The 27042-nt window shown below is 32.7% G+C and overlaps 2 protein-coding genes across 19 annotated transcripts; one reads left to right on the top strand and one right to left on the bottom strand.

The window, feature by feature from the left end:
- Positions 1-103: 103 nt before the first annotated feature.
- On the bottom strand, positions 104-17199 carry LOC102624767 (nudix hydrolase 20, chloroplastic-like). 10 transcript variants are annotated; one of them, XM_052439970.1, is made up of 9 exons: positions 16813-17199; positions 3713-3777; positions 3413-3596; positions 3171-3251; positions 2786-2911; positions 1545-1624; positions 1246-1361; positions 917-1037; positions 104-293 (listed from the first exon to the last, which is right to left on the bottom strand). In XM_052439970.1, exons 1-9 carry the CDS (start codon positions 17128-17130, stop codon positions 224-226), a joined length of 1161 nt encoding a protein of 386 aa, XP_052295930.1. In that variant the 5' UTR covers positions 17131-17199; the 3' UTR covers positions 104-223. The 10 variants fall into 10 exon arrangements, 6 of the variants coding, with proteins under 6 accessions (XP_052295930.1, XP_006475739.1, XP_052295931.1 ...); XM_006475676.4 differs by lacking the exon at positions 16813-17199 and adding an exon at positions 3878-4333; XM_006475674.4 differs by lacking the exons at positions 104-293; positions 917-1037; positions 1246-1361; ... (3 more) ...; positions 3413-3596; positions 3713-3777 and adding exons at positions 11167-11356; positions 12024-12144; positions 12354-12469; ... (3 more) ...; positions 14354-14537; positions 16641-16705 and having other exon boundaries at positions 16813-17194.
- LOC102623333 (hypothetical protein) lies at positions 7462-26573 on the top strand. 9 transcript variants are annotated; one of them, XM_006475673.4, is made up of 16 exons: positions 7462-7555; positions 18589-18749; positions 18863-18940; positions 19731-19780; positions 19889-19942; positions 20754-20806; positions 21506-21578; positions 21887-21948; positions 22532-22600; positions 22974-23079; positions 23920-23990; positions 24426-24526; positions 24755-24850; positions 25409-25476; positions 25618-25663; positions 26272-26573. In XM_006475673.4, exons 2-16 carry the CDS (start codon positions 18681-18683, stop codon positions 26350-26352), a joined length of 1077 nt encoding a protein of 358 aa, XP_006475736.1. In that variant the 5' UTR covers positions 7462-7555; positions 18589-18680; the 3' UTR covers positions 26353-26573. The 9 variants fall into 9 exon arrangements, 8 of the variants coding, with proteins under 8 accessions (XP_006475736.1, XP_006475732.1, XP_006475730.1 ...); XM_006475669.4 differs by lacking the exon at positions 7462-7555 and adding an exon at positions 18288-18431; XR_003064917.2 differs by lacking the exons at positions 7462-7555; positions 26272-26573 and adding an exon at positions 25149-25211 and having other exon boundaries at positions 18432-18749.
- Positions 26574-27042: the final 469 nt, after the last annotated feature.

Here is a 27042-nt window from a genome sequence, read left to right as displayed (position 1 = left end):
TTTAGTTTCCTTCAGAAGTCTCATTTTAAGAACTGTGATTTCACCATATCTCAATCTTTACGCAGGAACCTGTATCTTAAAACCAATTGATGTAATACCCAAATTATCTCTTTCGCGACAGGAAAATAAAGCTTTTCATTAACACCAGTCGTCATTCAGACAATCCAATTTATTTGGAGGATTAAAAAAAATAGAAAAAGAAGATAGGCACGGAGACAAATAATTAGGAGCAATCCCCGCTTCTCAAACTCTGTAGTAGATCCAAGTATCCAAAATATTCCGGACAAATGTACCTGCAAGTTGCAGCATTATGGTAAAAGATTAGAATCAAACTGGGATGGATTGATATGCTACAGCTGAGTTTTTCATAATGGTAAAGGAGGAACTACAACAAGGCCTTTGAGCATGAATCCCTTCAAATCTATCTAATATCAACCAGCATCAATGTATGGACATTACAAGAAAAATCAAGGACATATCTCGAGATTCATTGAAATCGTTGGAAGTGCATATGAGTGTCAAAAATAAAATCCTGGAGCAATTTGCCAAGCCTAATATGTAACAATTTTAATCAGCATAAACGATAAATGTATGAAATCATGAAAAAGAAAACCCAAAGACATCTAAAAGATTCCCAAAACTAAAGAGAAGCACACGGGAATATTAGTAGTAGAGAGCAAGCATTTAAGATTCATTACAATTACACACCGTTGCTTTTATCATTTCTACAGGGCAGAAGAGTCCACTATCATAAGAAAAACAGAACCCATTCCACAAATTGACAGTTAATAAAAAATTTTTTAAAAAAGAAGTGATTATGCTTTCTATTTATTTATTTATTTTAATCTTTTTAACTGATTACTGAAAGTGTCAAACTGAGAGAGTTACAAGAAGCAATCAAGAAAAGTGCTAATACCCATGTCGAAACAAGAAATCAATGATGACTAGGGAGCAATTTGGCTTGAAGAACTCTGTCCTCCTTATGACATTTGCAACATGTGCCACAGGGATCAACTGGAAGCTTTCTACCTCTCCGTCTGCAACATGTTCAATAAAGCTATTACAATGAATAGATATAATTCTCTTCTAAAACTGCAGCAGCTGTATGTTATAGATTGAAATGTATAAATATTTAACAGTAGGAATGCTAATACTAGTTTGCAGCTCAAGAAATATTGCTTTTATACCTTATTCTCACTAGGGAAGAAAATGGGCATCAATGAGATCAAGCTTTAATACAGTTACCTTGATTCTTAGGAACAAAATCTTCAGGTAGCTTCAAATCGTAGCAAAACAGAACGTCTCTTTTGTAACTAAACCCATTAATGTCCATATAGGAAACAGCTCCCACTGGTCTAGCTCTGTGAAAGATGTATATCTGGACCCATTAGTACAACCAATCATCCATAAAAGAAGCATGGTTTAATCAGAATTTTAACATGTGGAGTGGAACTTTAGCAAGGCTCACATTTTTAGCCAATATAATATAGTTAAATACAATTAGTACTCAAATTTAGAATCAATGTGGCATGGGGACAGCTTACCTATTGGATATGGATCTAGGTATTCCCGCTTCCTCTTCACATTCCTTGATTATATTCTCCCCACAAGCAATACCATGGGGCTGCAATCACCATCATGATTATATAGATGAAGAGTTGGTTCAGATAACTGAGCATAAAGATTAGAGAAAACATTTTTAAATGAAATGAATCCATAGTTTTCATTATTATAAATTCTTTCTCCAATTGCAGTAACTGAACTGGAATCTCCAAGTATTGCAACAAGGAAGAACACCTAATGTTTTCCAATTGCACAAGGTTTGTTGCCCACGTGATATTTGTTCTGAGCTCAAGTTTCCATGGTTCATTAAAGGCTTGTCAAGATCATTTTCTCATTACAGACTAACATGGACAAATATTTGCCAGCTGCCCAAACCACTCAGTTTAAACTTGAAAACATATATAACTAGTAAAGAGATAAATCAGTCCAACCGAAAAATAACAGAAACAAATGATCTTGCAACGAGGAAGAACACCTAATGTTTTCCAATTGCACAAGGTTTGTTGCCCACGTGATATTTGTTCTGAGCTCAAGTTTCCATGGTTCACTAAAGGCTTTTCAAGATCATTTTCTCATTACAGACTAACATGGACAAATATTTGCCAGCTGCCCAAACCACTCAGTTTAAACTTGAAAACATATATAACTAGTAAAGAGATAAATCAGTCCAACTGAAAAATAACAGAAAAAAATGCCTGCAAAGTTTCTCTTGCCCCCTACATTTTTGCTTGCATGTTTTACAAATGGCACCATAGAAATGGCATTTTTCAGAATGACCTTTTGCCTCTTCCCTCTTATTCTTTTATGCTACATCAGAATGACAAACAGCCCTTGGATAATGTTGTTCCTTCTTCCTACTATTTTGAGAATTTCTAAGGACTAATTGATTCTTAAGCCTTAGTAGCACTTCAGAAGTCAATCTTAATCAACTGCAGTCATATTGGAGTCCACTGCTGAAGAAAAACCTTATTAATCTATTTTTTAGTAAGCAACCTATTCCAATTTCAAATGAAGGTCATCAGTGAACTTCAAGTATATGAGGATCCAGCTGTGCCCTACTCATGCAATACATGTTTGGCACTTTTTCCAATCACAAAAAGGACTTAGGAGAATCAGCTGACGACTGTCCTTTTTTCAAAACAAAAGTAAACTCAATGCAATTCAAAAGAAGAATCCAATACTATCAACCAAAGAAAAGCAATGAAAGGTTATTATTACATACCAATCCTCCAGCAACTAGATGATCAAGCATTCCTGGATAAGTAGGTTTGACTTGACTTCGTTTTCCAATCCATAGAAATTTTTGCCCGTCTTTTTCAACATAACCATTCATGTGAACTCCATAAGCCTATTTTCAAATTCAGGAAGAAAGGAACAGCAATATAACCATCAATAGCCAAGTAAATTATCATTCAGTCTATTACCAGAAAGCAAAGTAATAAAATAGACAAAGTTCGACGGTGAGTAGATCCAAACATAGACACTTAACAAGACACAACTGTTTCATGTGATCATATCTGCAATAAACATCTCATGATCACTAACTTATTGTATCTCTAACTTTATGCACAAGTATCCTTGATCCAAAGCAAAAGTCATGAACTCACCTTTATTCCAAAGTAAGGAGCAGCGGCGCGTTCCAGCGAGAAAAAGATCGGAGAACCAAAGGTTGATGTTACAGGATAGAGCTGATTATAAGCCAATGAAATCCAAAATGAATCAATCTCAAAAAAATCAATTACAAATTACACATCATATGGACATAGTCACAAGCACGAAGCATATATTCAAAAGTGAAAGAGAATCGATTCAGTTCCTATATAAACATCAAAAGTAAAGCTAGCAGTACCTCATTCCGTATACCTGGAATCAAATCTTCTTCGCCCAAGCATTTAATCACTTCTCCGACAACTCTCGTCCTCTCATCGGCTGTTTTCAGCTTTGAATTTAACTTCAGGTGACTGCCAAATCGACCTCCGTTGTTTTCAGAGTATATGAATACGTCGTCGTATTTCCTCAGGTGGCTAGCGAAACTGCTCATATTAAAAAATGAATCAAAAAAGAAAAAAAATTTGTTCAGAATTTAAAATCCCTAACAGGAATAAATAGACATAATCTATTTTCTATTATGAGGATAAAGAAATTGTACCGATTATGTGTGTAACCAACAACTTGGTCCTCGATGATAAAAGGAAAAAACTCGGATTGCATTTCCTTAAAAATAATAATAATTAAAAGATAAGAAAATGAATTAAGTGCAGCAAAATAAAGGTTACAAAATTTATTTGTTTGATGAGGAACTTGAAATAGTAACTGAGCCACGATTGCAGATTTTGATTTTTTCGAAGTAGCCACGGAGATCGGAAGAATCGTCAGGGGAATATTCTGGTTGAGAAACTCGAACGACGTCGTCCCAAGTGAAGGTACAGCTGCTTCTGTAGCTAATGCTAGCGGTAGCGACTGGTAAAGAGCGAATAGAAGTAGTTAATTTTGCTGAGCTGTGAAAAGAGAAACGCACTGGAAATGTGGTAATTAAACTCTTATTCGTAAAAGCATCAGAAGCTTTGAAATTGTGAAGAGATGGGAAAGAGAGTCGGATTGTTTGGGTGAGGTGCTGAACGTTGCTCGCCATTGAGGGTTCAGCAACACACAGAGAGAGAAGAATGAGAGAGGGGGTGTGAATTTAAAACAAAACTTGAAAACTTGAATAAACTACATATTGAAATAATAAAATATAAGGCAACCATCACTTCAAGTCTACGCATTTGTAGTATATTATAGTAGAAAGCAATAACATATAAATGAGTGACACAGATCATGTCAATTACGAACATGTTCAACTGTTCATATAATCACATCCCATCATTTTTCTTCCTTGATCGTATATGTCACTGAGATTTAGTATTAATGGTTAATGTTTTTTTTTTTTTAAATGGGTATAGTTGTGCTTTTTAAAATGTAGTGTTGAGTGGGCTTATAAAAAGTTATTTTCCTAAGACTTAAAGTCTTAGTCTTAGAACCATTAGGACTTGGCCCAAGTGGTTAGAGTCACTCCCTCGCAAGTGTGAGGGAAGTGGTTTGAGCCCCCCGCAGACGTTATTGCAGGAGTTTAATTTAAATATCATTATTTTGAATTTTAGAGCTTGAGTGAAGACAGTTTTTCTCTCAGGAGGGGAGTTAGACGTCCCTCGAATATTTAAAATAGTTAAAAAAATCTGAGCGGTGTCATATAAAAGTTCATGTAAACTGATCTTAGTAATTTGTATGGTTGTAGATATCATGAGCAATAGTTCTCCTAAAAAAAAATATGTATAGTTGTGCTTTTTAAAATGTAGGGTTGAGTATGTGCATAAAAAAACTATTTTCCTAAGATTTAAAGTCTTAGTCTTAGAACCATTAGGACTTGGCCCAAGTGGTTAGAGTCACTCCCGCAGACGTATTGCATGAGTTTAATTTAAATATTATTCCTTTGAACTCCAGAGATTGAGTGAAGACAGTTTTTCTCTCAAGAGGGGAGTTGAACGTCTCTAGAATATTTAAGAGGGTTAAGAAAATCTTAGCGGTGTCATATTGAAGTTCATGTAAACTAGTCTCAATAATTTGTATGGTTGTAGATATCATGAGTAATAGTTCTCCTAAAAAAAAGTGTCTTAGTCTTAGAGTTGAATTCGACTTTCAATATATGCTTAAGTTAGGGTCCAATTACAATACAACTGTTGTTTCATACCTTTTTTTTTTTTTTGTCTTTTTGATCCAATTATTTGATCCAACCCATAAGTTGCAAAGGCTATTCTAATGGCTAAGATGTTATCATTTGGTTATTAACGATGTGGTCCCTTATGTTTACTAAAAGAATAAGAAAAGTTTAATTTTTAAATTTTGACACATTGGTCCATTAAATATTTTATTATCAAAAGTAATTCAGTAAACGAACATATTTATATATTAAAAATATGGATGGATTATTTTAACTTGCTAAAATACTCTCCACTTCCATGTACTTAAAATACCAATTATATTTAATAATACTATTTTGTATTTAGTGTAACATAAAATTAGATAAGGTTTATATAAATTTTAACAATATTAAAATGAAAAATAAATAAATATTAAATAAATGTCTGGATAGTCATTTAAATTTATTATAGAGTTTATAAATAATATTTTCAAAATAATAAAATTCTATGAGTAAATTTGAGATTATGTAAAATTACTTATACTTTATCCCACGTATGAAGTTGATCAATTGTTTATTTAATATAAAAACAAATAAATTATATAATATTTATTCTATTACTTAAATTTAAAATTATAAAGAATGAAAATTAAATTTAAAATTGATTGAGAAGAAGATAGAGAGATAATTTTTTTTTAGAATTTTAAAGTTATTATATTTTAATTGGGTTTATTACATAAAATTATTAAAACTTATAGTTTTTATTATTTACAGAAAACAATAGGGATTGTTGAAGAAAATGGCAAATAAATTTTTCAGAAATTTGAAATTATTATATTTTAATTTGGGCTTATTGTATAAAATTTTTAAAACTTATAGTTTTTATTATTTACAAAAAACTATAGGGACTGCTAAAGAAAATACCAAAATGGTGTTCGGTACATCGGGGGTAAGATAGTTTTGCCCCTTAATAAGAAAGAAAAACCTAGGGATGGGTAGAATCAAAATATAACATTTACGCCTATTTTTTTAGGAATCAAATAACTAAAAACTAAGTAAAAAGAGGCTAAAAAGTTGTTCGGTCATTTTTCAACTAAAAAATAAAGATGAATTTAATACATAATAAATATATCAAAATTATTGTTAAATTGGTTATAAAATGAATTGAGAAACATATATGACACCAATAAACAATTCAACACAAATAATATTAAATATAAGATTATTAATAAGTCAGATTATATCAATTCAATCATAAAAAAAAATTTAGGGTTATTATCATTTCACTACTTCAAAAATTGTCAAATATCAAATGACTAAAACAAGTATTATCTCCTATCATTTTCTTACTATATCTTTATAAAAATATCATTTTACTACTTTTTTTGTTATAACCGTTAGTTGACTAACAAAATACCAATTTCACCTTTCATGATTAAAAAAAAAATACTTGAAATTTATTTACAAAATAAATTTGTAATATATTTATTAAAATGAATATATAATACCAACATAATTCTTTTTAATGGAATTATGTTATATGGATTACAAATTTGTCTTATTATTATTTTTAATCATGAAGGGTAAAATTGGTATTTTGTTTGGTCAACTAATGGTTGTAATGGAAAAGTAGTAAAATGATGTTTGTTGTAACGAAAAAGTAGTAAACTGATATTTTTATAAAAATATAATAGGAAAATGATAGGAGACAATATTTGTTATAATCATTTGATATTTGGCAATTTTTGAAGTAGTAAAATGATAATAACCTAAAAATTTATTTCATTTTTATATCATGACACACATTGCCATTCTACTAATTAGTTCAACTAGTAAAGATCGTAAATTAGCATAACAGACACGAGGAATCAAGCTGAAATTTCTCTCGTATAATGAATAAAAGAATTATTATATTAAAATTGCTATTTTTAAATCACTTATTTACTTTTAAATCTAAATATGGCATACTTTTTGTTAAGAAGACAAAATAATTTTTGTCAATATACAATTATTTGCTCTTTATTTTTAAAACAAAAAGTAAAATAATTTAAAGCTTTTAAATGTAAAAGGTAACTTAAAGATAATCAAGGATAATCCGAAATTTATATATTTTTTTGGTATTACACTAAAAGAAGAAAAGTTAGGGAATTAGATGATAGTTTTTATATTAAAATAATAGCTTTAACTGTATAAATCACTTTTTTCTTGTCTTTTTGTGAATATTTTTTTGTAATTTTAATTGCGGGGAATTATAAATTTGTAATGTTTAGCGGGAACGACGGCGAATACGAACGACTTACGCAACTCACGTAAAAGGTTTCGGCCGGCCGATAATCAATTTAAAGAACAAACGCGAAGAGCCAAAACCACACCGCTTGCTATTTTATTCCTTTTGCTTGTGTTTTTCCTTTTGTTTTCATCTCATTTGAATTGACCATCACACTCACTTCTTGCATTGGAATTGAAATATATTTCCAAGTTCATAATCTCACAGTATATGAGGTGCTTTAACTCTTTGTTTCTTCCGCTCACTCTCTGTCTGTAGGTACAACTTCGGATGTAGGTTCTTGAGTTTGGTCATCTTGTTCTAACACAGGCCAATCTGATTTCAATCTTGAGACATTTCACCTGTTGTGATGCATGATTATTGCAATCAATAAAATACGGCATAATATGAGCAGTCTGTATATTTTTCAGAATTCACGTTCCCATGATATTTATGTAAATGATTGAATAGAGTGGGAGTTCCTATGTTTGGACATGGAGGGATGGAGTCATTTGAAGTTTTGAGGAATTTTGAAACATAAAATGGATTGAACACTGGCAGCTAGACATGACTGCAGTTATAATGCAATATTATCTTTGTTTACCTTCGGATATGGTTCATGTTGATACATATTATTAGGAAGTGTTGGTGTTCTATGCCTTACTATGATTATTTTTTATATTTCTCATGATGTCAGTTTATGCCCGCAAGTAGGGTCTTAACCTTTTTAATTCTAATCTTGTGCAGATATGTTGAAGGGCTCCTTCTATGCGAATCCATTGTTAGACGTGCCTACAACAGAGACCCATTTAATCCAAAGGTAAAAGATATTAACAGCATTTCAAGTGCTCGTAGTGTTGACTGTCATTCCCTTGTTCCTGGAGATTTTATGGCTGGCAAAATTGATTGTTAGTGTGTGGATAAAGTGGATAACAAAAATTTGTGTTATATCTATCTTCATATGATACATTGTTTGGAAGACTATAATATATTTGCTGGGATGATTTTTTTACTTTTGACAGATATGTGTTATATACATCCTATGTTCATTTGCTCATATTTAGATTAGATATGCAAAATCTGGATGTGGTTAGTTGCTTTATTTATTTCTCATTCTCTGTCTTTTAGGTATCCATCATATTGTGGTTCGAATATATGGCCTCATAGTGCACTGCCCGAACTTGAAGTGGGTATGCTCACAAAATATTACTCTATTCCTTCATTGGCTTTTAAGAGAGACTTGTTCTGCTTGCTGGAAATTGTCTCTTGAGAGGTTTGTTTATCATAGTTATGTGATTTCTTGGATTCATGATCTGAGAGCTTGTATTTAAACAGTTAAACAAATTTATGCTTCTCTATTTTTGTGTCTTTGTGTGAGCGCAAGTGTGTACTGCAGGGAAGAAACTTCTTTGTATGCAGTCTACACTTTTTTTACATTGTCAACTTCTATTCTATATCGGAATAGTTGTTTTAAACTGACAGTAGTTTCAGCCGATTTTTGAAGCAAATATTGGTTTCGTTATTTTTCCTTTATATGAGCATATTTTCAGAGTAATCTAATCTTTTGGTACGAGTCTCTGCCAATTTTTTTGAAAATGAAGCTATAAGTGGGAGTGAAATTCTTGTTTGGTGCTACACTTGTCTTCCACTCTCATCTTCTTGTGTTCCTTTCACAGTTTTCGTCTATGTTGGATTTTTTATTCATTTATTTATTTTTCAAATTCACTTTTCAATTATTTTCTACATTTACTGGAGGTTAATTGTTGGTGTCTAGCTTTCAAAGCCCTTGGAAAGCTGATTGTAGATGTCCGGTTGATGTTGGCATATTACTGCGACCAATATGGTAAATTCCTTAGGCATGACACTCTGGCTTTTACATACTTTGGAAATTATTATTGTGATTTCTAGGCTCTATTTTAGATATGTCATACTAACAGCTGACTATGGGTGCATGTCTTTTTGCCCTGAAAAATACTTATCATTCTGTAGAAGTATTCACAGGATTTCTTGGAAGTAGAAAAATAATTTTCTTAGTTTTGGGAAATGTTTCTCACTGGATTTAGAATGAGGATTCATGAGTCTCAACTAACTATATTGTTGATGCATGCTTCATTCCTTAAAAGTAAATAGTTTCAACTTTTTCACAATCTAGAATTATTCATGTATATGTGGCTGAATAAGACCCTTACAATATTTTTTATGAGCACTTGAGCAGTATGTAAAGGAATGAAAATGAAAGAGAATGAGGGCCTTGAACAAATACTTCTTCGCTCTCGGTGTCACAAAGGCCGTCTTCTTTATTATTTTCCTGCACAGCAGAGGTAATTCTATCAATTTTCCCTGTGTAGATCAATTATGTGGTTTAACTGAAATGTAAATAGAGCAGTTTACTTGACAGTGTTGCTTTTGGTACATGTGGTATTCTCTGAAATTATATGACTTAACCAAACCAGAGCCTACCAATGGGCCTTTGGTTCAATGGGAGAACCTTTGCACTTAAAATAATGAGTGCAAGGGTTCGAGCCTCCATAAAAGTATTTATGGAGCTTATTTACAATCTTTCCTCAATTATCAAATAATTGAGTGGAGCCAGTCTATTCCTCACGAAATGTGAGTAGAGTGGATAACCCTCGAATATTTGAGAGGATTTGAAGAATTTGGGCAGCGCTTCAGAGGAGTACATGCCACGAAGAAGGTCCCAATTGTAAAATCTGTTTGTAAATATTAATTATAATACCTACAGTCCTGTATAACAGTATTAAAAAAAAAAAAAAAAAGAAAACCAAACCAGAGCCTAGAGAGTAAAACTTTGGGTCTTGAATTTATTCTACTCACTTTCCACAGATATTCTGGTACAGAGTAAGAAGATCTACATGTCCATATGGATGGAACTGGATATCAGTTTGTTGATGGATATTATCATCCCATGGCAATATGTAAAGCAAACATTTAGTAAATCTTATTAAAAAAAAAAGAAAAAAAAAGAGCCTACTGGTTATCACTTAAGCATCCAAGATTCTGTAAGCTTTGGTATTTATAGTGATAAATCTGAGCATCATTCAGACGTAAGTCTAATTGGTGCGCACAATGGCTAATACCAGATTAGGTTGGGATTCTTCAATTTTTGCATTTTCTATTTGGACAATTTTTTATGAATAGGCAATCATCTTTCAGGTATATGGAATGACACTTATAGTATTGCGCATCCGACAGTTCTTCTATGTTTATCTTTCTGTTGATCTTGTCATGAAGTTTTGGCCTAGTTAGCAGCCATGGTAATTAAGCATTATTCATGTGAATTCTGGCCCTTTATTTTCGTCATAACAATGACCTATACTTATTGTTTAGGTCACCACCAACAAGACATAAATCATTCTGCTTGATAAGGGTAATCTCGATGAAGCTATTGCGGCCAACGGAGAAGAAATTCAATGACAAAGTGGAGATATTTGAGGGTAATTTAGACATTACTCATCTCTAAAGGCATATTATGATAATTTCGAAATATGAGGGCATAACTAGATTAATAGCCAAGATTCCGGGTATAACCGGGGTAAATTCCAGTTTTTTTTTTTCAAACCCTAAATTACATATTATGTGTTTAGTTTCATTCAGAAGTCTCATTTTAAGAACTATGATTTCACATCGTATAATGCCCAAATTATCTCTTTCGCGACAGGAAAATAACGCTTTTAATTAACACCAGTTGTCATTCAGTCAATCCAATATATTTGGAGGATTAAAAAAGAAAAAGAAAAAAGACAGGCACGAAGACAAATAATTAGGAGAAGTCTCCCCTTCTCAAACTCTGTAGTAGATCCAAGTATCCAAAATATTCAGGACGAATGTACCTACAAGTTGCAGCATTATGGTAAAAGATTAGAATCAAACTGGGATGGACTGATATGCTATAGCTGAATTTTTCATAATAGCAAAGAAGGAACTACAACAACGCCTTTTGAGCATGAATCCCATCAAATATATCTAATATCAACCAGCATCAATGTATGGACATTACAAGAAAAATCAAAGACATATCTCGAGATTCATTGAAATTGTTGGAAGTGCATATGAGTGTCAGAAATAAAATCCTGGAGCAATTTGCCAAGCCTAATATGTAACAATTTTAATCAGCATAAATGATAAATGTATGAAATCATGAAAAAGAAAACCCAAAGACATCTAAAAGATTCCTAAAACTAAAGAGAAACACATGGGAATATCAGTAGTGGAGAGCAAACATTTAAGATTCATTACAATTACACACCATTGCTTTTATCATTTCTACAGGGCAGAAGAGTCCACTATCATAAGAAAAGCAGCAACCATTGCCACAACTTGACAGTTAATAAAAAAAGAAAGAAAGAAGTGATTATGCTTTCTATTTATTTATTTATTATATGGCTGTCACATATGCTAGTTTTATTTCTTTCTTTATTTATTTTAATCTTTTTAACTGATTACTGAAAGTCTCAAACTGAGAGAGATACAAGAAGCAATCAAGAAAAGTGCTAATACCCATGTCGAAACAAGAAATCAATGATGGCTAGGGAGCAATTTGGCTTGAAGAACTCTGTTCTCCGTATGACATTTGCAACATGTGCCACAGGCATCAACTGGAAGCTTTCTACCTCTCCGTCTGCAACATGTTTAATAAAAGCTATTACAATGAATAGATATAATTCTCTTCTAAAACTGCAGCAGATGTATGTTATAGATTGAAATGTACAAATATTTAACAGTAGGAATGCTAAAATTAGTTTGTAGATCAAGAAACATTGCTTTTATACCTTATTCTCACGAAGGAAGAAAATGAGCGTCAGTGTGATCAAGCTTTAATACAGTTACCTTGATTCATAGGAACAAAATCTTCAGGTAGCTTCAAATCGTAACAAAATATAACATCTCTTTTGTAACTAAACCCATTAATGTCCGTATAGGAAACAGCTCCCACTGGTCTAGCTCTGTGAAAGATGTATATCTGGACCCATTAGTACAACCAATCATCCACAAAAGAACCATGGTTTAATCAGAATGTTGACATGTGGAGTGGAACTTTAGCAAAGTTCACATTTTTAGCCAATATAATATAGTTAATGCAATTAATCCTAAAATTTAGAATCAATATGGCATGAGGAAAGCTTACCTATTGGATATGGATCTAGGGATTCCCGCTTCCTCTTCACATTCCTTGATAATATTCTCCCCACAAGCAATACCATGGGGCTGCAATCACCATCACAATTATATAGATGAAGAGTTGGCTCGGATAACTGAGCATAAAGATTAGAGAACACATTTTTAAATGAAATGAATCCTTGGTTTTCACTATTATAAATTCTATTGTCCAATTGCAGCAACTGAACTGGAATCTCCAAGTATTGCAACAAGGAGGAACGCCTAATGTTTTCCAATTGCACAGGGTTTGCTGCCCATGTGATATTTGTTCTGAGCTCAAGTTTCCATGTTCACTAAAGGCTTTTCAAGATCATTTTCTCATTACAGACTAACATGGACAAATATTTCCAAGCTGCCCAAACCACTCAGTTTAAACTTTAAAACATATATAGCTAGTAAAGAGATAAATCAGTCCAACCGAAAAATAACCAAGAAACAAATGTCCGCAAAGTTTCTCTTGCCCCCTACGTTTTTGCTTGCATGCTTTATAAATGGCACCATAGAAATGGCATTTTTCAGAATGACCTTTTGCCTCTTCCCTCTTATTCTAGAAGCAAAGCATAAAGCTAAATCAGAATGACAAACAACCATTGGGTAATGTCGTGCCTTCTTCCTACTATTTTGAGAATTTCTAAGAACTAATTGATTTTTAAGCCTTAGTAGCACTTCAGAAGCCAATCTTGTTACAATAATCAACTGCAGTCATATTGGAGTCATCTGCTGAAGAAAAACCTTATTAATCTATTTCTTAGTAAGCAACCTATTCCAATTTCAAATGAAGGTCATCAGTGAATTTCAAGTATATGAGGATCCAGCTGTGCCCTACCAATGCAATACATGTTTGGCACTTTTGTCCGATCACAAAAAGGACTTGGGAGAATCAGCTGACAACTTTAGTGTTTTTCGAAACTAAAATAAACTCAATACAATTCAAAAGAAGAATCCAATACTATAAACCTAAGAAAAGCAATGAAAGGTTACTATTACAAACCAATCCTCCACCAGCTAGAATATCAAGCATTCCTGGATAAGTAGATTTGACTTGACTTCGTTTTCCAATCCACAGAAATTTTTGCCCATCTTTTTCAACATAACCATTCAAGGGAACTGCATAAGCCTATTTTCAAATTCAGGAAGAAAGGATCAGCCATATAACCATCAATAGCCAAATAAATTATTATTCATTCATTTACCAGAAAGCAAAGTAATATACAAAGTAATAAAATAGACAAAGTATGACGGTGACTAGATCCAATCATAGACACTCAATAAGACAACTGTTTCGTGTGATCATATCCACAATAAACATCTCATAATCAATAACTTATTGTATCTCAAACTTTATGCACAACATGTCTAAGCTTCTTTTCCACAAAAAATAATACAAGATCATTGATGCAAAGCAAAAGTCATGAACTCACCTTTATCCCAAAGTAAGGAGCAGCGGCACGATCCAGCGAGAAGAAGATCGGAGAACCAAAGGTTGACGCTACAGGATAGAGCTGATTATAAACCAATGAAATCCAAAATGAATCAATCTCAAAAAAATCAAATATCAGTTAGAAATTACACATTATATGGACATAGTCAGAAGCACAAAGCATGTATTCAAAAGTGAAAGAAAATCTATTCAATTCCTATATAAGCATCAAAAGTAAAGCTAGCAGTACCTCATTTTGTATATCTGGAATCAATTCTTCTTCGGCCAAGCATTTAATCACTTCTCCAACAACTCTCGTCCTCTCATCGGCTGTTTTCAGCTTTGAGTTTAACTTCACGTGACTGCCAAATCGACCTCCGTTGTTCCCAGAGTAAATGAATACGTCGTCGTATTTCCTTAGGTGACTAGCGAAACTGCTCAGATTCAAAAACGGGAAAAAAAAGTATACCAACTTTATTTTACCTTATATTCATTTAATCACCATAAAATTTTAACATATTTTTTAAAAGTGTCAAAAAAATCCACTCAGGCTGGATTCAGACCAGACTCAGCTAATCCGGTCCAAACAAAACCCAAACCGCATACACTAAAAAAAAACGAATTCGGGCATGAAATTCTCAAACTAGAACATTTCCGAGCACGGTTCCGGGCTCAATACCAAAAGCCTAGATACCCAAGTACCCAATCCAAATTGCCAAATCCCTAATTCCCTAATCCCCATCGACAGTTTGAAAAGCTTAAGCAGCAGTGCTGCCACGTAGCTCACGCCTCCAACACTCCAACCCAACAATAACCACCACCCACCGTCACCCGTCGGGATCATCTCTTCTCGGTCGCCGACTTGGCTTGGCACGCGGCTTTGTTCGGTTGCTCCATCTCCAACAACAGTGAGTTGTTCGACCTCCACCGTCGTCAGCCCGTTGGTCGTCACAACCACCATCACTCTTACCATCAGCTGATCAGCCACAACCCCGGCTATTGATTTTTTGCTTCTTAATTTTGCCTTTCATATAATTTTCCGATTTAGTTAAAAAGATGATGAAATTATTATGATTATTTGGTATTTATCATTTTTTTTTTTGAATGTTAATATGCTATGCTCGAGTATTTCACATGAGAGTATTTTGACTGTTTTATGAACTATTTTTTGAGTTGTTAGTATTTTGATTTTTTTATGAACTATTTTTTGAGATGTTGAATATTTTAAGATTTTTATATGTTGTATTGGTAATTGGTATCATAATTATGAACTTATGATATATTAGATGTTATTTAAATTTATTTAGTGATTATTGTGTTGTTGAATTTAATTTTTTTTTATATATATTGAATGAGTTCAGCTTAGAAATTAAATGAATGTAGGTAATAAAAAGTAGATTGAAGTAAATTTTATTTATTATTTTTGTAAAATTTGTATTTACATTAGTATATATTATATGTTAATTCACATGCAGGCTTAGAAGACCAGATAAAAAACCAGGGCCTTGGAGGTTCCGGCTTGAACCTAGCCCGCACATAAAAATCGGGCTTAAACCCGTGTCCGGGCAGCTGTTTTACTCATCCGATCTGGCCCTGGGCAGTACCAAACCCGGACCGGATCGAGGGTTTTGCCAAGTCTAATGTTTTCTGCATTATCTTTTTTTTTTAAATAGTATTAATTAGTCATTTTTGTATTAATACTGTTAAATAATTTTATTTTTAAATAAATTAAAAAATTATTTTATTTTATAAAACTTTGAAAAATAAAAAAATTTATAATTATAAAAATACCTCTAAATTTAATAAAAATAAATCTCAAATAAAGGTACTCAGTTGATTTTTATTAAATTTAGATTTTATAAAAGTTTAATAAAAAATTAAATTTATTTATTAAAAATTATAACGTTACAAAATTTTATTAAAATAACTGAATTTACTTATTAAAAAATAAATCCCAAAATTTTAAAAATTTAGGATATTTTTATTAAATTCCAAACTTTTGCAATTATTTTATATTAAAATAATTTTTATAAAAAGTAAAAATTCTAATTTTAGAATTTATTTTTATTAAATTAGGGTATTTCTATAATTACAATTTTTTTATTTTTCAAAGTTTTTATAAAATAAAATATTTTTTAAAATTTATTTAGGGATAAACTTGTCATTTTATTAAAATTATTTAACGGTGTTAATACAAAAATGACTAATTGATACAAATTTTAAAAAGAAAGGTGGTATAGAAAATATATTAAAATTTTGTAATAGTTGAATGAATATATTGTAAAATAAAGATGATGCAATGATAATTTCTTTAAAAAAAAATTATTCAGAATTTAAAATCCTTAACAGCAGCTATGGTGCAACTGTAATATCATACCACAGTTATTTTCGGCCATTTAATCTCTTACTTTTAAATATAATAATTATATTTAATGGATGAAAATAATTATTATACGGTACCACAATTACACCGTAACTAAGTCCTAACAATAAATAGACATAATCTACTTTGTATTATGAGGATAGAGAAATTGTACCGATTATGTGTGTAACCAGCAACTTGGTCCTCGATGATAAAAGGAAAAAACTCGGATTGCATTTCCTAAAACAAAATAATAATAATAATTAAAAAGATAAGAAAATGAAATAAGTGGAGCAAAATAAAGGTTACAAAATTTATTTGTTTAATGAGGAATTTGAGATAGTAACTGAGCCACGATTGCAGATTTTGATTTTCTCGAAGTAGCCACGGAGATCGGAAGAATCGTCAGGGGAATATTCTGGTTGAGAAACTCGAAAGACGTCGTCCCAAGTGAAGGTACAGCTGCTTCTGTAGCTAATGCTAGGGGTATCGACTCGTAAAGAGCGAATAGAAGTAGTTAATTTTGCTGAGCTGTGAAAAGAGAAACGTACTGGAAATGTGGTGATTAAACTCTTATTCGTAAAAGCATCAGAAGCTTTGAAATTGTGAAGAGGTGGGAAAGAGAGTCGGATAGTTTGGGTGAGGTGGTGAAAGTTGCACGCCATTGAGTTTTCAGCAAGAGAGAGGGGTGTGAATTTAGAACAAAACTTGAGAACTAAAACCGTTTCGAAATAATATTATTTTTCAATTGAAATAAATACTTGGATAAACTACATATTCAAATAATAAAATATAAGGCAACCATCACTTTAAGTGTCCACGTCTGTAGTATATTCTAATAAAAAGCAATAAAAAATAAATAAATTACATAAATTATGTGAATTGCGAGCATGTTCAACCGTTCATATAATCACATCTCATCATTTTTCTTCCTTGATGTGATTGAGATTTAGCATTCATGGTTCTTTTTTTTTTTTTTCTAATGTGTGTACTTGTATTTTTTAAAATGTAATGTTGAGTAGGAGTTATTGTTTAGTTTTAGCAGAAAATAAAAAGCGGTTTTCATAAGATTTAAACTTTAAAGTCTTGAGTTTTACTTATCAAAAAAAAAAAAAAAGTCTTGAGTCTTAGATTCGAATTCGACCTGCAATATATACTTAACTTAATAAGAAATTATGTCTATTTTTTTAGGAATTAAATAATTAAAAGCTAAGTAAAAAGAGGTTAAAAAGTTGTTCAGTCATTTTTCTACCGAAAAAAATAAAGATGGATTTAATACATAATAAATATAATGAAATTGTTGTTAAATTGGTCATAAATGAATTGAGAAAACATATATGACACTAATAAATAGTTCAACATAAAAAATATTAAATATAAGATTATTAATAAGTCAGAATATGTCAATCCAATCATAAAAAAAATTATTTCATTTTTATATCGTGACACATATGTCATTCTACTTATTAATTCAATTGGTAAAGATTGTAAATTGGTATAAAAAACACGAGGAACCAAGTTGAAATTTCTCTCGTATAATGAATAAAAGAATTATTATATTGAAGTTGGCTATTTTTAATTCACTTATTTACTTTTTAAATTTAAATATGGCATACTTTTTGTTAAGAAGACAAAATAATTTTTGTCAATATACAATTATTTGCTCTTTATTTTTAAAACAAAAAGTAAAATAATTTAAAGCTTTTAAAAATAAAAGGTAACTTATAGATAATTAAGGATAATCCGAAATTTATTTATTATTTTTTTGGTATCACACTAAAAGAAGAAAAGTTAGGGAATTAGATGATAGTTTTTATATTAAAATAATAGCTTTAACAGTATAAATCACTTTTTCCTTGTCTTTTTGTGAATTTTTTTTGTAATTTTAATTGCGGGGAATTATAAATTTGTAATGTTTAGCGGGAACGACGGCGAATAGGAACGACTTACGCAACTCACGTAAAAGGTTTGGGCCGGCCGATAATCAATTTAAAGAACAAACGCGAAGAGCCAAAACCACACCGCTTGCTATTTTATTCCTTTTGCTTGTGTTTTTCCTTTTGTTTTCATCTCATTTGAATTGACCATCACACTCACTTCGCGCATGAATCCGATTCTCTCAGGGTCGCTTGTCTATAAAACTCATTTCGGCACTCAATTCATCCTTGCCCCGCCCTCCAATCGCAGTGCTTCCCACCGGATTACGTGTCAGAAGATGACTTGCGCGTCCGCAGCCGTTTCCCCCACTCTCAGAACCGTCACAATTTCGTACTCGGAGCTCAAGGTAAAGTCTCTGTGTCCCTCGCTCACCTTCAGACCTTAGTTCTCGTTGCGTATACGAGTGTGAAACACACGTGTTTGAAATTTACTGGCGGTTGTTTGAATTGATTGAAACAGGACAAGAATGCTGACTTGTCGATGAAGATTGAACAAGGGTTTGGTCCCAACGGTCTCGGAATTCTATCTGTTACAGACGTATGAAATAATTTTTGCAGTTGAATTTTCTATTTTTTCTTTTCATATATATTTGTCCATTTTGTTGCACTTGCACATATGTATATACCTGATCATATTTTAGTCTTTCAATGTTCTGTTTGGCTGACAAATAAGTGATACTGAAATTTTAGGAGATATCATTATAGCGATAACTGAATTTGATATATCCTGAGAATTACTGTCACTCTGTGTTAACTTGTAAAAAAATGTTGGAAGATTAATAGGTCATTTAAGGCTCCATTTGGTATTGTCGTTTAACAGCTGTGCTTTCAAAGCAAAGTAGCTTTAGTGTCTGGTAAACATTTTAATTTCATTTTGACTTTTGAAAGCTAAGTTGATTTTAACCCACAGCTGTTTGATGAAAATTTTATATTACCAATTTGTCTTTACCCAACTTCAAAAGCTATGATTGGCGAACAACCATCCACAATGCCCAAGTTTTTGTGGACATGTGAACTTTAAGTACATAATTGGAACTAAGATGCCCATTGGCTTTGTATGGTTTCATTGCCAAGTATGGTATAACGAATAGAACTTTTGAATATGATGAAACCTGTGGCAATGTGTAACAAAAAATGAAGTAGCAAGCTTGATGAAGTCCCGTTCCCATTTTTGAAACTCTTTTTTTCCCCCTCTATATTTATGTATTTTGTATGTGTCTTTGCATTTGAAATTTGGACAACTAGTGTCTTTGCTCAGGAATTAGTCAGTCATTTTGCTTTCAATATGCTCGTATTACCTGTTTGAAGTTGACCTGTTTTTGTTTTAGGTTCCTGGATTTTCTTCACTGCGTCAAAATCTCCTGCATCTTGCACCTAGGTATAAGATTCAAACTAGATTTTCAATGCTCAGGTTGAGCTTGCGGGTAGATATTATTTAGGACTAAGAAACTTTACATAAGTTGTTCACAAGATTCTGTTTTATCAGATTAGCTAACCTTCCCGAAGATGTGAAAAAGGATCTTGAAGATCATCACAGTAGGTCTGATTCTACTTTCCAATAACTCCTGTATTGTTGTTTGATTTCACTGTTCATCTTCTTTTATTTACTTTATTCCCTTTGATGGCTTATTTTGGTTGCTTTGGATGTGTATTTGGCCTCCACTTAGCATAGAGGTTTGTTAAATTGCTCTGGGTAGCTCTAAACTTATGTGGGAAGGATCTTATTATACCTCTATTCCCTTTATACTGATTGGGTTCCTTAGGCTTGTTTGGAAAAGATAAACTTTCACCTTATTGGTACTTAACGGTTTCATTTCATACTCGAAGGGTATTATGTCAGTTGAACTCTTCATTGATTCCAGAAGGTCCTGACACATATGATAATGCCATTCAGAGTTCTACTCACTAATAGAATAATGCTGTCTTCACATGGTTATGTCCTCATGAGTGCATCATATGCTACATAACTCAGGTGATGGAGTTTACCCATTTATCCTCTGCGATCATTAGGTCTTTTGATGGTGTAGATGATTAGCATGGTCCTACCTAAGTATCTCTTTCCTCATTTTATTTATTTTTGGTCATGTCCCGTATTTACTATTTGATGAAAAAAGAACAGTATATTTTCCTTAAATCCTACCTAAAGCTGTTAACAGCAATACTTAGCATGGCCTGCAGCCCATGGAAATGCTGTGTTTATCATGAATAACTAGAACCTTTTTTCTGGTGATTTTGTTTGTGGAAGGCTTGGTATTCTTGCATTGGAATTGAAATATATTTCCAAGTTCATAATCTCACAGTATATGAGGTGCTCTAACTCTTTGTTTCTTCTTTTCACTCTCTGTTTGTAGGTACAACTTCGGATGGAGTCATGGTAAAGAGAAGCTTGAATCCGGGAACCCTGGTATGCTTTCATGTTATAAAGAAGACCCTATTATTTCTAATGGAAATTTTTGAATGCAGGTTCTTGAGTTTGGTCATCTTGTTCTAACACAGGCCAAGCTGATTTCAATCTTGAGATATTTCACCTGTTGTGATGCATGATTATTGCAATCAATAAAATACAGCATAATATGAGCAGTCTGTATATTTTTCAGGATTCATGTTCCCATGATATTTATGTAAATGATTGAATAGAGTGGGAGTTCCTAAGTTTGGACATGGAGGGATGGAGTCATTTGAAGTTTTGAGGAATTTGAAACATAAAATGGATTGAACACTGGCAGCTAGACGTGATTGCAGTTATAATGACACATCGGCTTTGTTTACCTTTGGACAGGGGCGGTCCGGGCGGATCTATTAAGGGACTGGCATGGGCCATGGCCCCTGTAAAAAAAAAAAAAAAGTTTAATACTCAATATTTTATATTAAAATAAACATATATTAATAAAATACCTATTTTATAGGCTTGAAAAAATTCTTTGGCCCCTCCAGCCAAGATTGGCTTGTTCTGCCCCTGCCTTTGGATGTGGTTCATGTTGATACATATTATTAGGAAGTGTTGGTGTTCTATGCCTTACTATGATTAGTTTTTATATTTCTCATGATGTCAGCTTATGCCTGCAAGTAGGGTCTTAACCTCTTTAATTCTAATCTTGTGCAGATATGTTGAAGGGCTCCTTCTATGCGAATCCATTGTTAGATGTGCCTACAACAGAGACTCATTTAATCGAAAGGTAAGAGATATTAACAGCATTTCAAGTGCTTGTAGTGTTGACTGTCATTCCCTTGTTCCTGGAGATTTTATGGATGGCAAAATTGATTGTTAGTGTGTGGATAAAGTGGATAACAAAATTTTTTATTATATCTATCTTCATATGATACAGTCTGTGGAAGACAATAATACATTTGCTGGGATGATTTTTTTACTTTTGAAAGATCTGTGTTATATGCATCTTATGTTCATTTGCGCATATTTAGATTAGATATGCAAAATCTTGATGTGGTTTGTTGCTTTATTTATTTCCCGTTCTCTGTCTTTTAGGTATCCATCATATTGTGGTTCGAATATATGGCCTCATAGTGCACTACCAGAACTTGAAGTGGGTATGCTCACAAAATATTACTATATTCCTTTATTGGCTTTTAAGAGAGACTTATTCTGCTTGCTGGAAATTGTCTTTTGAGAGGTTTGTTTATCATAGTTATGTGATTCTTGGATTCATGATCTGAGAGCTTGTATTTAAACAGTTATACAAATTTATGATTCTCTATTTTTGTGTCTTTGTGTGAGCGCAAGTGTGTACTGCAGGGAAGAAACTTCTTTGTATGCAGTCTACACTTTTTTCATGTTGTCAACTTCTATTCTATATCGGAATAGTTGTTTTAAACTGACAGTAGGTTCAGCCAATTTTTGAAGCAGATATTGGTTTCATTTTTTTTCCTTTATATGAGCATATTTTCAGAGTAATCTAATCTTTTGGTATGAGTCTCTGCCAATTTTTTTGAAAATGAAGCTATAAGTGGGAGTGTAATTATTGTTTGGTGCTACACTTGTTTTCCGCTCCCATCTTCTTGTGTTCCTTTCACAGTTTTCATCTATTTTGGATTTTTTATTCATTTATTTATTTTTCAAGTTCACTTTTCAATTATTTTCTACATTTACTGAAGGTTAATTGTTGGTGTCTAGCTTTCAAAGCCCTTGGAAAGCTGATTGTAGATGTTGGGTTGATGTTGGCATATCACTGCGACCAATATGGTAAATTCCTTAGGCATGACACTCTGGCTTTTACATACTTTGGAAATGATTATTGTGATTTCTAGACTCTATTTTAGATATGTTATACTAACAGCTGACTATGGGTACATGTCTTTTTGCCCTGAAAAGTACTTACCATTCTGCAGAAGTATTCAAAGGATTTCTTGGAAGTAGAAAAATAATTTTCTTAGTTTTGGGAAATGTTTCTCACTGGATTTAGAATGAGGATTCATGAGTCTCAACTAACTATATTGTTGATGCATGCTTCATTCCTTAAAAGTAAATAGTTTCAACTTTTTCGGAGTCTAGAATTATTTATGTATATGTGGCTGAATAAGACCCTTACAATATTTTTTTATGAGCACTTGAGCAGTATCTAAAGGAATGAAAATGAAAGAGAATGAGGGCCTTGAACAAATACTTCTTCACTCCCGGTGTCACAAAGGCCGTCTTCTTTATTATTTTCCTGCACAGCAGAGGTAATTCTATCAGTTTTCCCTGTATAGATCAATTATGTGGTTTAATTGAAATGTAAATAGAGGAGTTTACTTGACAGGGTTGCTTTTGGTACATGTGGTATTCTCCGAAAATTATATGACTTAACCAAACCAGAGCCTAGAGTGTAAAACTTTGGGTCTTGAATTTATTCTACTTACTTTCCACAGATATTCTGGTACAGAGTAAGAAGATCTACATGTCTATATGGATGGAACTGGATATCAATTTGTTGATGGACATTATCATCCCAAGGCAATATATAAAGCAAACATATGGTAATTCTTATTAAAAAGAGTAAAAAAAAAAGAAAAAGCCTACTGGTTATCACTTAAGCATTCAAGATTCTGCAAGCTTTGGTATTTATAGTGATAAATCTGAGCATCATTCAGATGTAAGTCTAATTGGTGGGCACAATGGCTAATACCAGATTAGGTTGGGATTCTTCAATTTTTGCATTTTCTATTTGGACAATTTTTTATGAATAAGCAATCATCTTTCAGGTATATGGAATGACACATATAACATTGCGCATCTGACAGTTCTTCTACGTTTATCTTTCTGTTGATCTTGTCATGATAATTTTGGCCTAGTTAGCAGCCATGGTAATTAAGCATGATTCATGTGAATTCCAGCCCTTTATTTTTGTCATAACTATGACCTATACTTATTGTTTAGGATAAAAGACATTTTTTGTTATTAGCTGCCAAAAGAAAAAGAAAAAGCAACTGTACATAGCAAAGTATTTTTGTATTTGTTTCTCAATATTTAATCAATTTTTTATGGCATCCACAGATGATTATAACGAGTTCTGTGACTTGCAGCAATTGTATCCGAGATGGTGACTCGATGTCCTCTTGGTGTGGATGGCACACAGACCATGCTTCACTGACAGGTAATGAATTTTTCTGGTCCCCTAATCATTCTTTCTTGCCTCAGTGCACGGGCAAGCTCGATGATAATTTTTTTGTGGAATTCTAACTTCCTGACCCCCTGCGTACTTGCAAAAGTTACAATGTTCATGGTTTTGATGATGATGCTGTATTTACTGGTTTCCATTGCATAAACATAATAATGTCACTAAAAACATGTCCTTTATATGTCACTTAATATTTCTCCCTGCAATTTATCTTGGCAAAATTTGTGTCAATATTGATGTGTAGTTAGGAATGTGCAATTTCTCAAAGTATTGTTTTCCCCACTCCAGCACAGAAATCAGTTCATTGATTTTGTCTAGCCTTTAATTTTAAATTTCATTTTGTATTGAAATATCAATTTTAAGATTGCCTTTTCTTACAATTTGTATCTATCTTTCCAATTCAATATGCAGGTCTGACCTGTGGCATGTTTACGAAAGACGGTACAGTAATACCTTGCCCTGATAGTGCTGCTGGCCTATATATAAGAACTCGGACTGATCAAATTGTCAAAGTATACATTCTTGATCATGATATTCGAATAATGCATAAAAAGGATTAATGATAATCGACATCGCCTTTGGCTTGTTTCATAGTTTTCTTCATAGCAAATGAATGATGCTCTGTAATAAGTTGATTGCAACCTTCTTATCAGTTATTGAACTCAAATATTTTTTTGCTATATGCTTTAGAAGTATATATTTGCTATTTCATTGTAACTTGTGTTCTGTTTGCCCGTAAGGTTGTCTTTAGAGAAGATGAGATAGCATACCAAATTGGGGAAACCACTGAAATACTGTCAAGAAGTTATCTTTGTGCAACACCTCACTGTGTCCGGGTACTTTCTATAATTCATTTTGTGTTTCGGGAAGATTTTGGAAAATTTTCACCATACCATGCATATACTGTCATAAAACTGACTCAAACAATGTAAATTTGGTTTGTCTTGTAAGGTCTTATTTTGTCCTCAAATCCACTCTTGATGTAGATGTGATATTTGTCATGTCAAAATTTTTATAATTAGCAGGCCAATAATATGTAAGATGTTTTATGGAGTCCTTTCTTTCTTGAATTGATACATTGAAGCTTATATAAACCAGTCTATCTCTAAGGTATTGAACTTTGATTCTTTTCAGTGGACCGGTGCTTTGACTTAAGACAGACTTGATTTACTGTTTAGGGAGGTTGCATATTCTCAGGTTTAACTATGTTTTCCAAAATGATAGCTTCAACAAAGTTAAGTTCATTACAGAGTGTGTAGGCATAATCTAAGTTTTGCCAATGGTTTAACTTCTATGGGCACAATCATGATACACCTATAAATTTCTTATGTTCTAAATTTTAGATCCCGTTTCCATTGCCATATTCTGTGATAATATTTCTTGCTTTCTGGTAGGCGCCAAGAGGAGAGGAGGCCTCTGGTATTGACCGATCAACATTTGCATTATTTATGCAACCTGACTGGTAGGTTTATTCACAAAGTTGATTTGTATAATACATATTTTTTTAGCCTCACTTATGCCAGTATAATTTTTATGGGAGAAAACAGCATTATAGATTGTATTTTCTTTTAAAATTCTCATTTTTGAGACTTTCGTTTTACAGGGACGAAAAGCTTAATTTTCCAGAGGATGCACATATTCATAAAGAGGTATGTGTCAAAACCCTATACCTTTATGACGGTCTGAGAATGTTTGGCCCGTCTTTGCTATCTGAAAACTCTATAGAAATATACTGAGGTGATAGAAGTAGTTCATCTGTCATCCCCCTCCCCTCCCTCTGTTCTTCCTCCATTATTGAGTCCTCCCCATTCATTTAAAAGAAAATGGTGTAGCTAGCTTCATTTTTGCTAATAAGACCTATGAATGTATATATATATTTTCGATTGGTTATGATCTACAATAATATAACCAATTTAGATATATTACCATATGAATGTATTATTGCTTGGAGGTCCTCATCTACTCCTACTAATATTTAGAGAGATATCTACTACTACTCACATTTGTATTTAGATATATTACCATAAAAATTGTTTTATAACTTAGAGGTCTACATCTACCCGTACTAATATTTAGAGAGATATCTATTGCTAATCACATGTGTAATAAGAAAAATATTTTGAGTCTCTAAACTCAGCTTTGTTGAGGAAAAAAGCCCACCAGTAGGTCAAGGCCTCAATGACTATCAATGTAGTATGAATGTGTTAGGTGAATGTGGTTGTAATTTAACTAACCATATTCCTGTGACTCATTTCAGGTGATACCATCAAATGGTGCTCTTACATTTGGAGAATACACTGAGAGGCTACTCGACAAATATTACCACCTTAAAACGTAAACAAGATGCGATTTCTGAATAAAAACGAGGGGTTAATAATAGATAACAATGGTAAATAAATATTTCTTATAACGGTTAGGCAAAACTCACGTAGCAGTTCATCTGCAGCTGATTAGCGGGATAAGACCTAATCCTACTGTATAAGTTGACAATTGTTGAACTTTTTACTTGTATATTAATTGTATTGTAATATATTGTCGACGCTATTCATTGGTACCAAACCTGGCTCCCATATGCTTACCATTTGCTACTAGAATGTCGGCTCTGAACGTAATCTTTCTCGCAAACTGCAACGGATAAGAATGATTTAAAAACTCTGAAGAAGTAAGGATCTCTACGTAATTACAAAAACGTGTCAGTTTGGCGACTTTAATACTCGCCACTAAGTTCAAGTACAGTGTTAGCAATTCTTTTTATTTTTTTAATATGGTGAGTGAGACAACGACGAGAGGAAGATAAGTCGAATTTGAGCAGTCGGGCAGCCAACCTAGAAGCTTGTGCCGAAAAGGAAAACGTGGTTAAATAACGACAAGAGTGCGTTGTCATACATGCGAAGCTTGATGTTGAAAGTGGTGTGGGGCTGTGGCCTGTGGGCTATACTATACATTTGTTCCTTTTCGTCCTTCAGGTCTTTATCCTTTTGAGCGAGCCCCACAAAGCTTTGACCGACATAAATTTATTTTTTTAAAT

Source organism: Citrus sinensis, chromosome 1 (assembly GCF_022201045.2).
Source record: "Citrus sinensis cultivar Valencia sweet orange chromosome 1, DVS_A1.0, whole genome shotgun sequence".
Taxonomy (NCBI): Eukaryota; Viridiplantae; Streptophyta; class Magnoliopsida; order Sapindales; family Rutaceae; genus Citrus; species Citrus sinensis.
The sequence above is the reverse complement of the archived record's forward strand: the minus strand, read 5'-3'. Positions and strand labels throughout refer to the sequence as shown.

Excerpts from the sequence above, each read along its gene's own strand:
- LOC102624767 (XM_052439970.1), bottom strand. The coding sequence starts at position 17,130 with ATGGCGTGCAACTTTCACCACCTCACCCAAACTATCCGACTCTCTTTC. Across the intron at positions 3,778-16,812 it reads AAATCTGCAATCGTGGCTCA|GAAATGCAATCCGAGTTTTT; the intron begins GTTACTATCTCA and ends ATTATTTTTAAG. Across the intron at positions 294-916 it reads GATTTCTTGTTTCGACATGG|GTACATTTGTCCGGAATATT; the intron begins GTATTAGCACTT and ends TGCAACTTGCAG.
- LOC102623333 (XM_006475667.4), top strand. The coding sequence starts at position 18,570 with ATGAATCCGATTCTCTCAGGGTCGCTTGTCTATAAAACTCATTTCGGC. Across the intron at positions 19,943-20,753 it reads CTTGAAGATCATCACAGTAG|GTACAACTTCGGATGGAGTC; the intron begins GTCTGATTCTAC and ends CTCTGTTTGTAG. Across the intron at positions 21,949-22,531 it reads ACTACCAGAACTTGAAGTGG|CTTTCAAAGCCCTTGGAAAG; the intron begins GTATGCTCACAA and ends GTTGGTGTCTAG.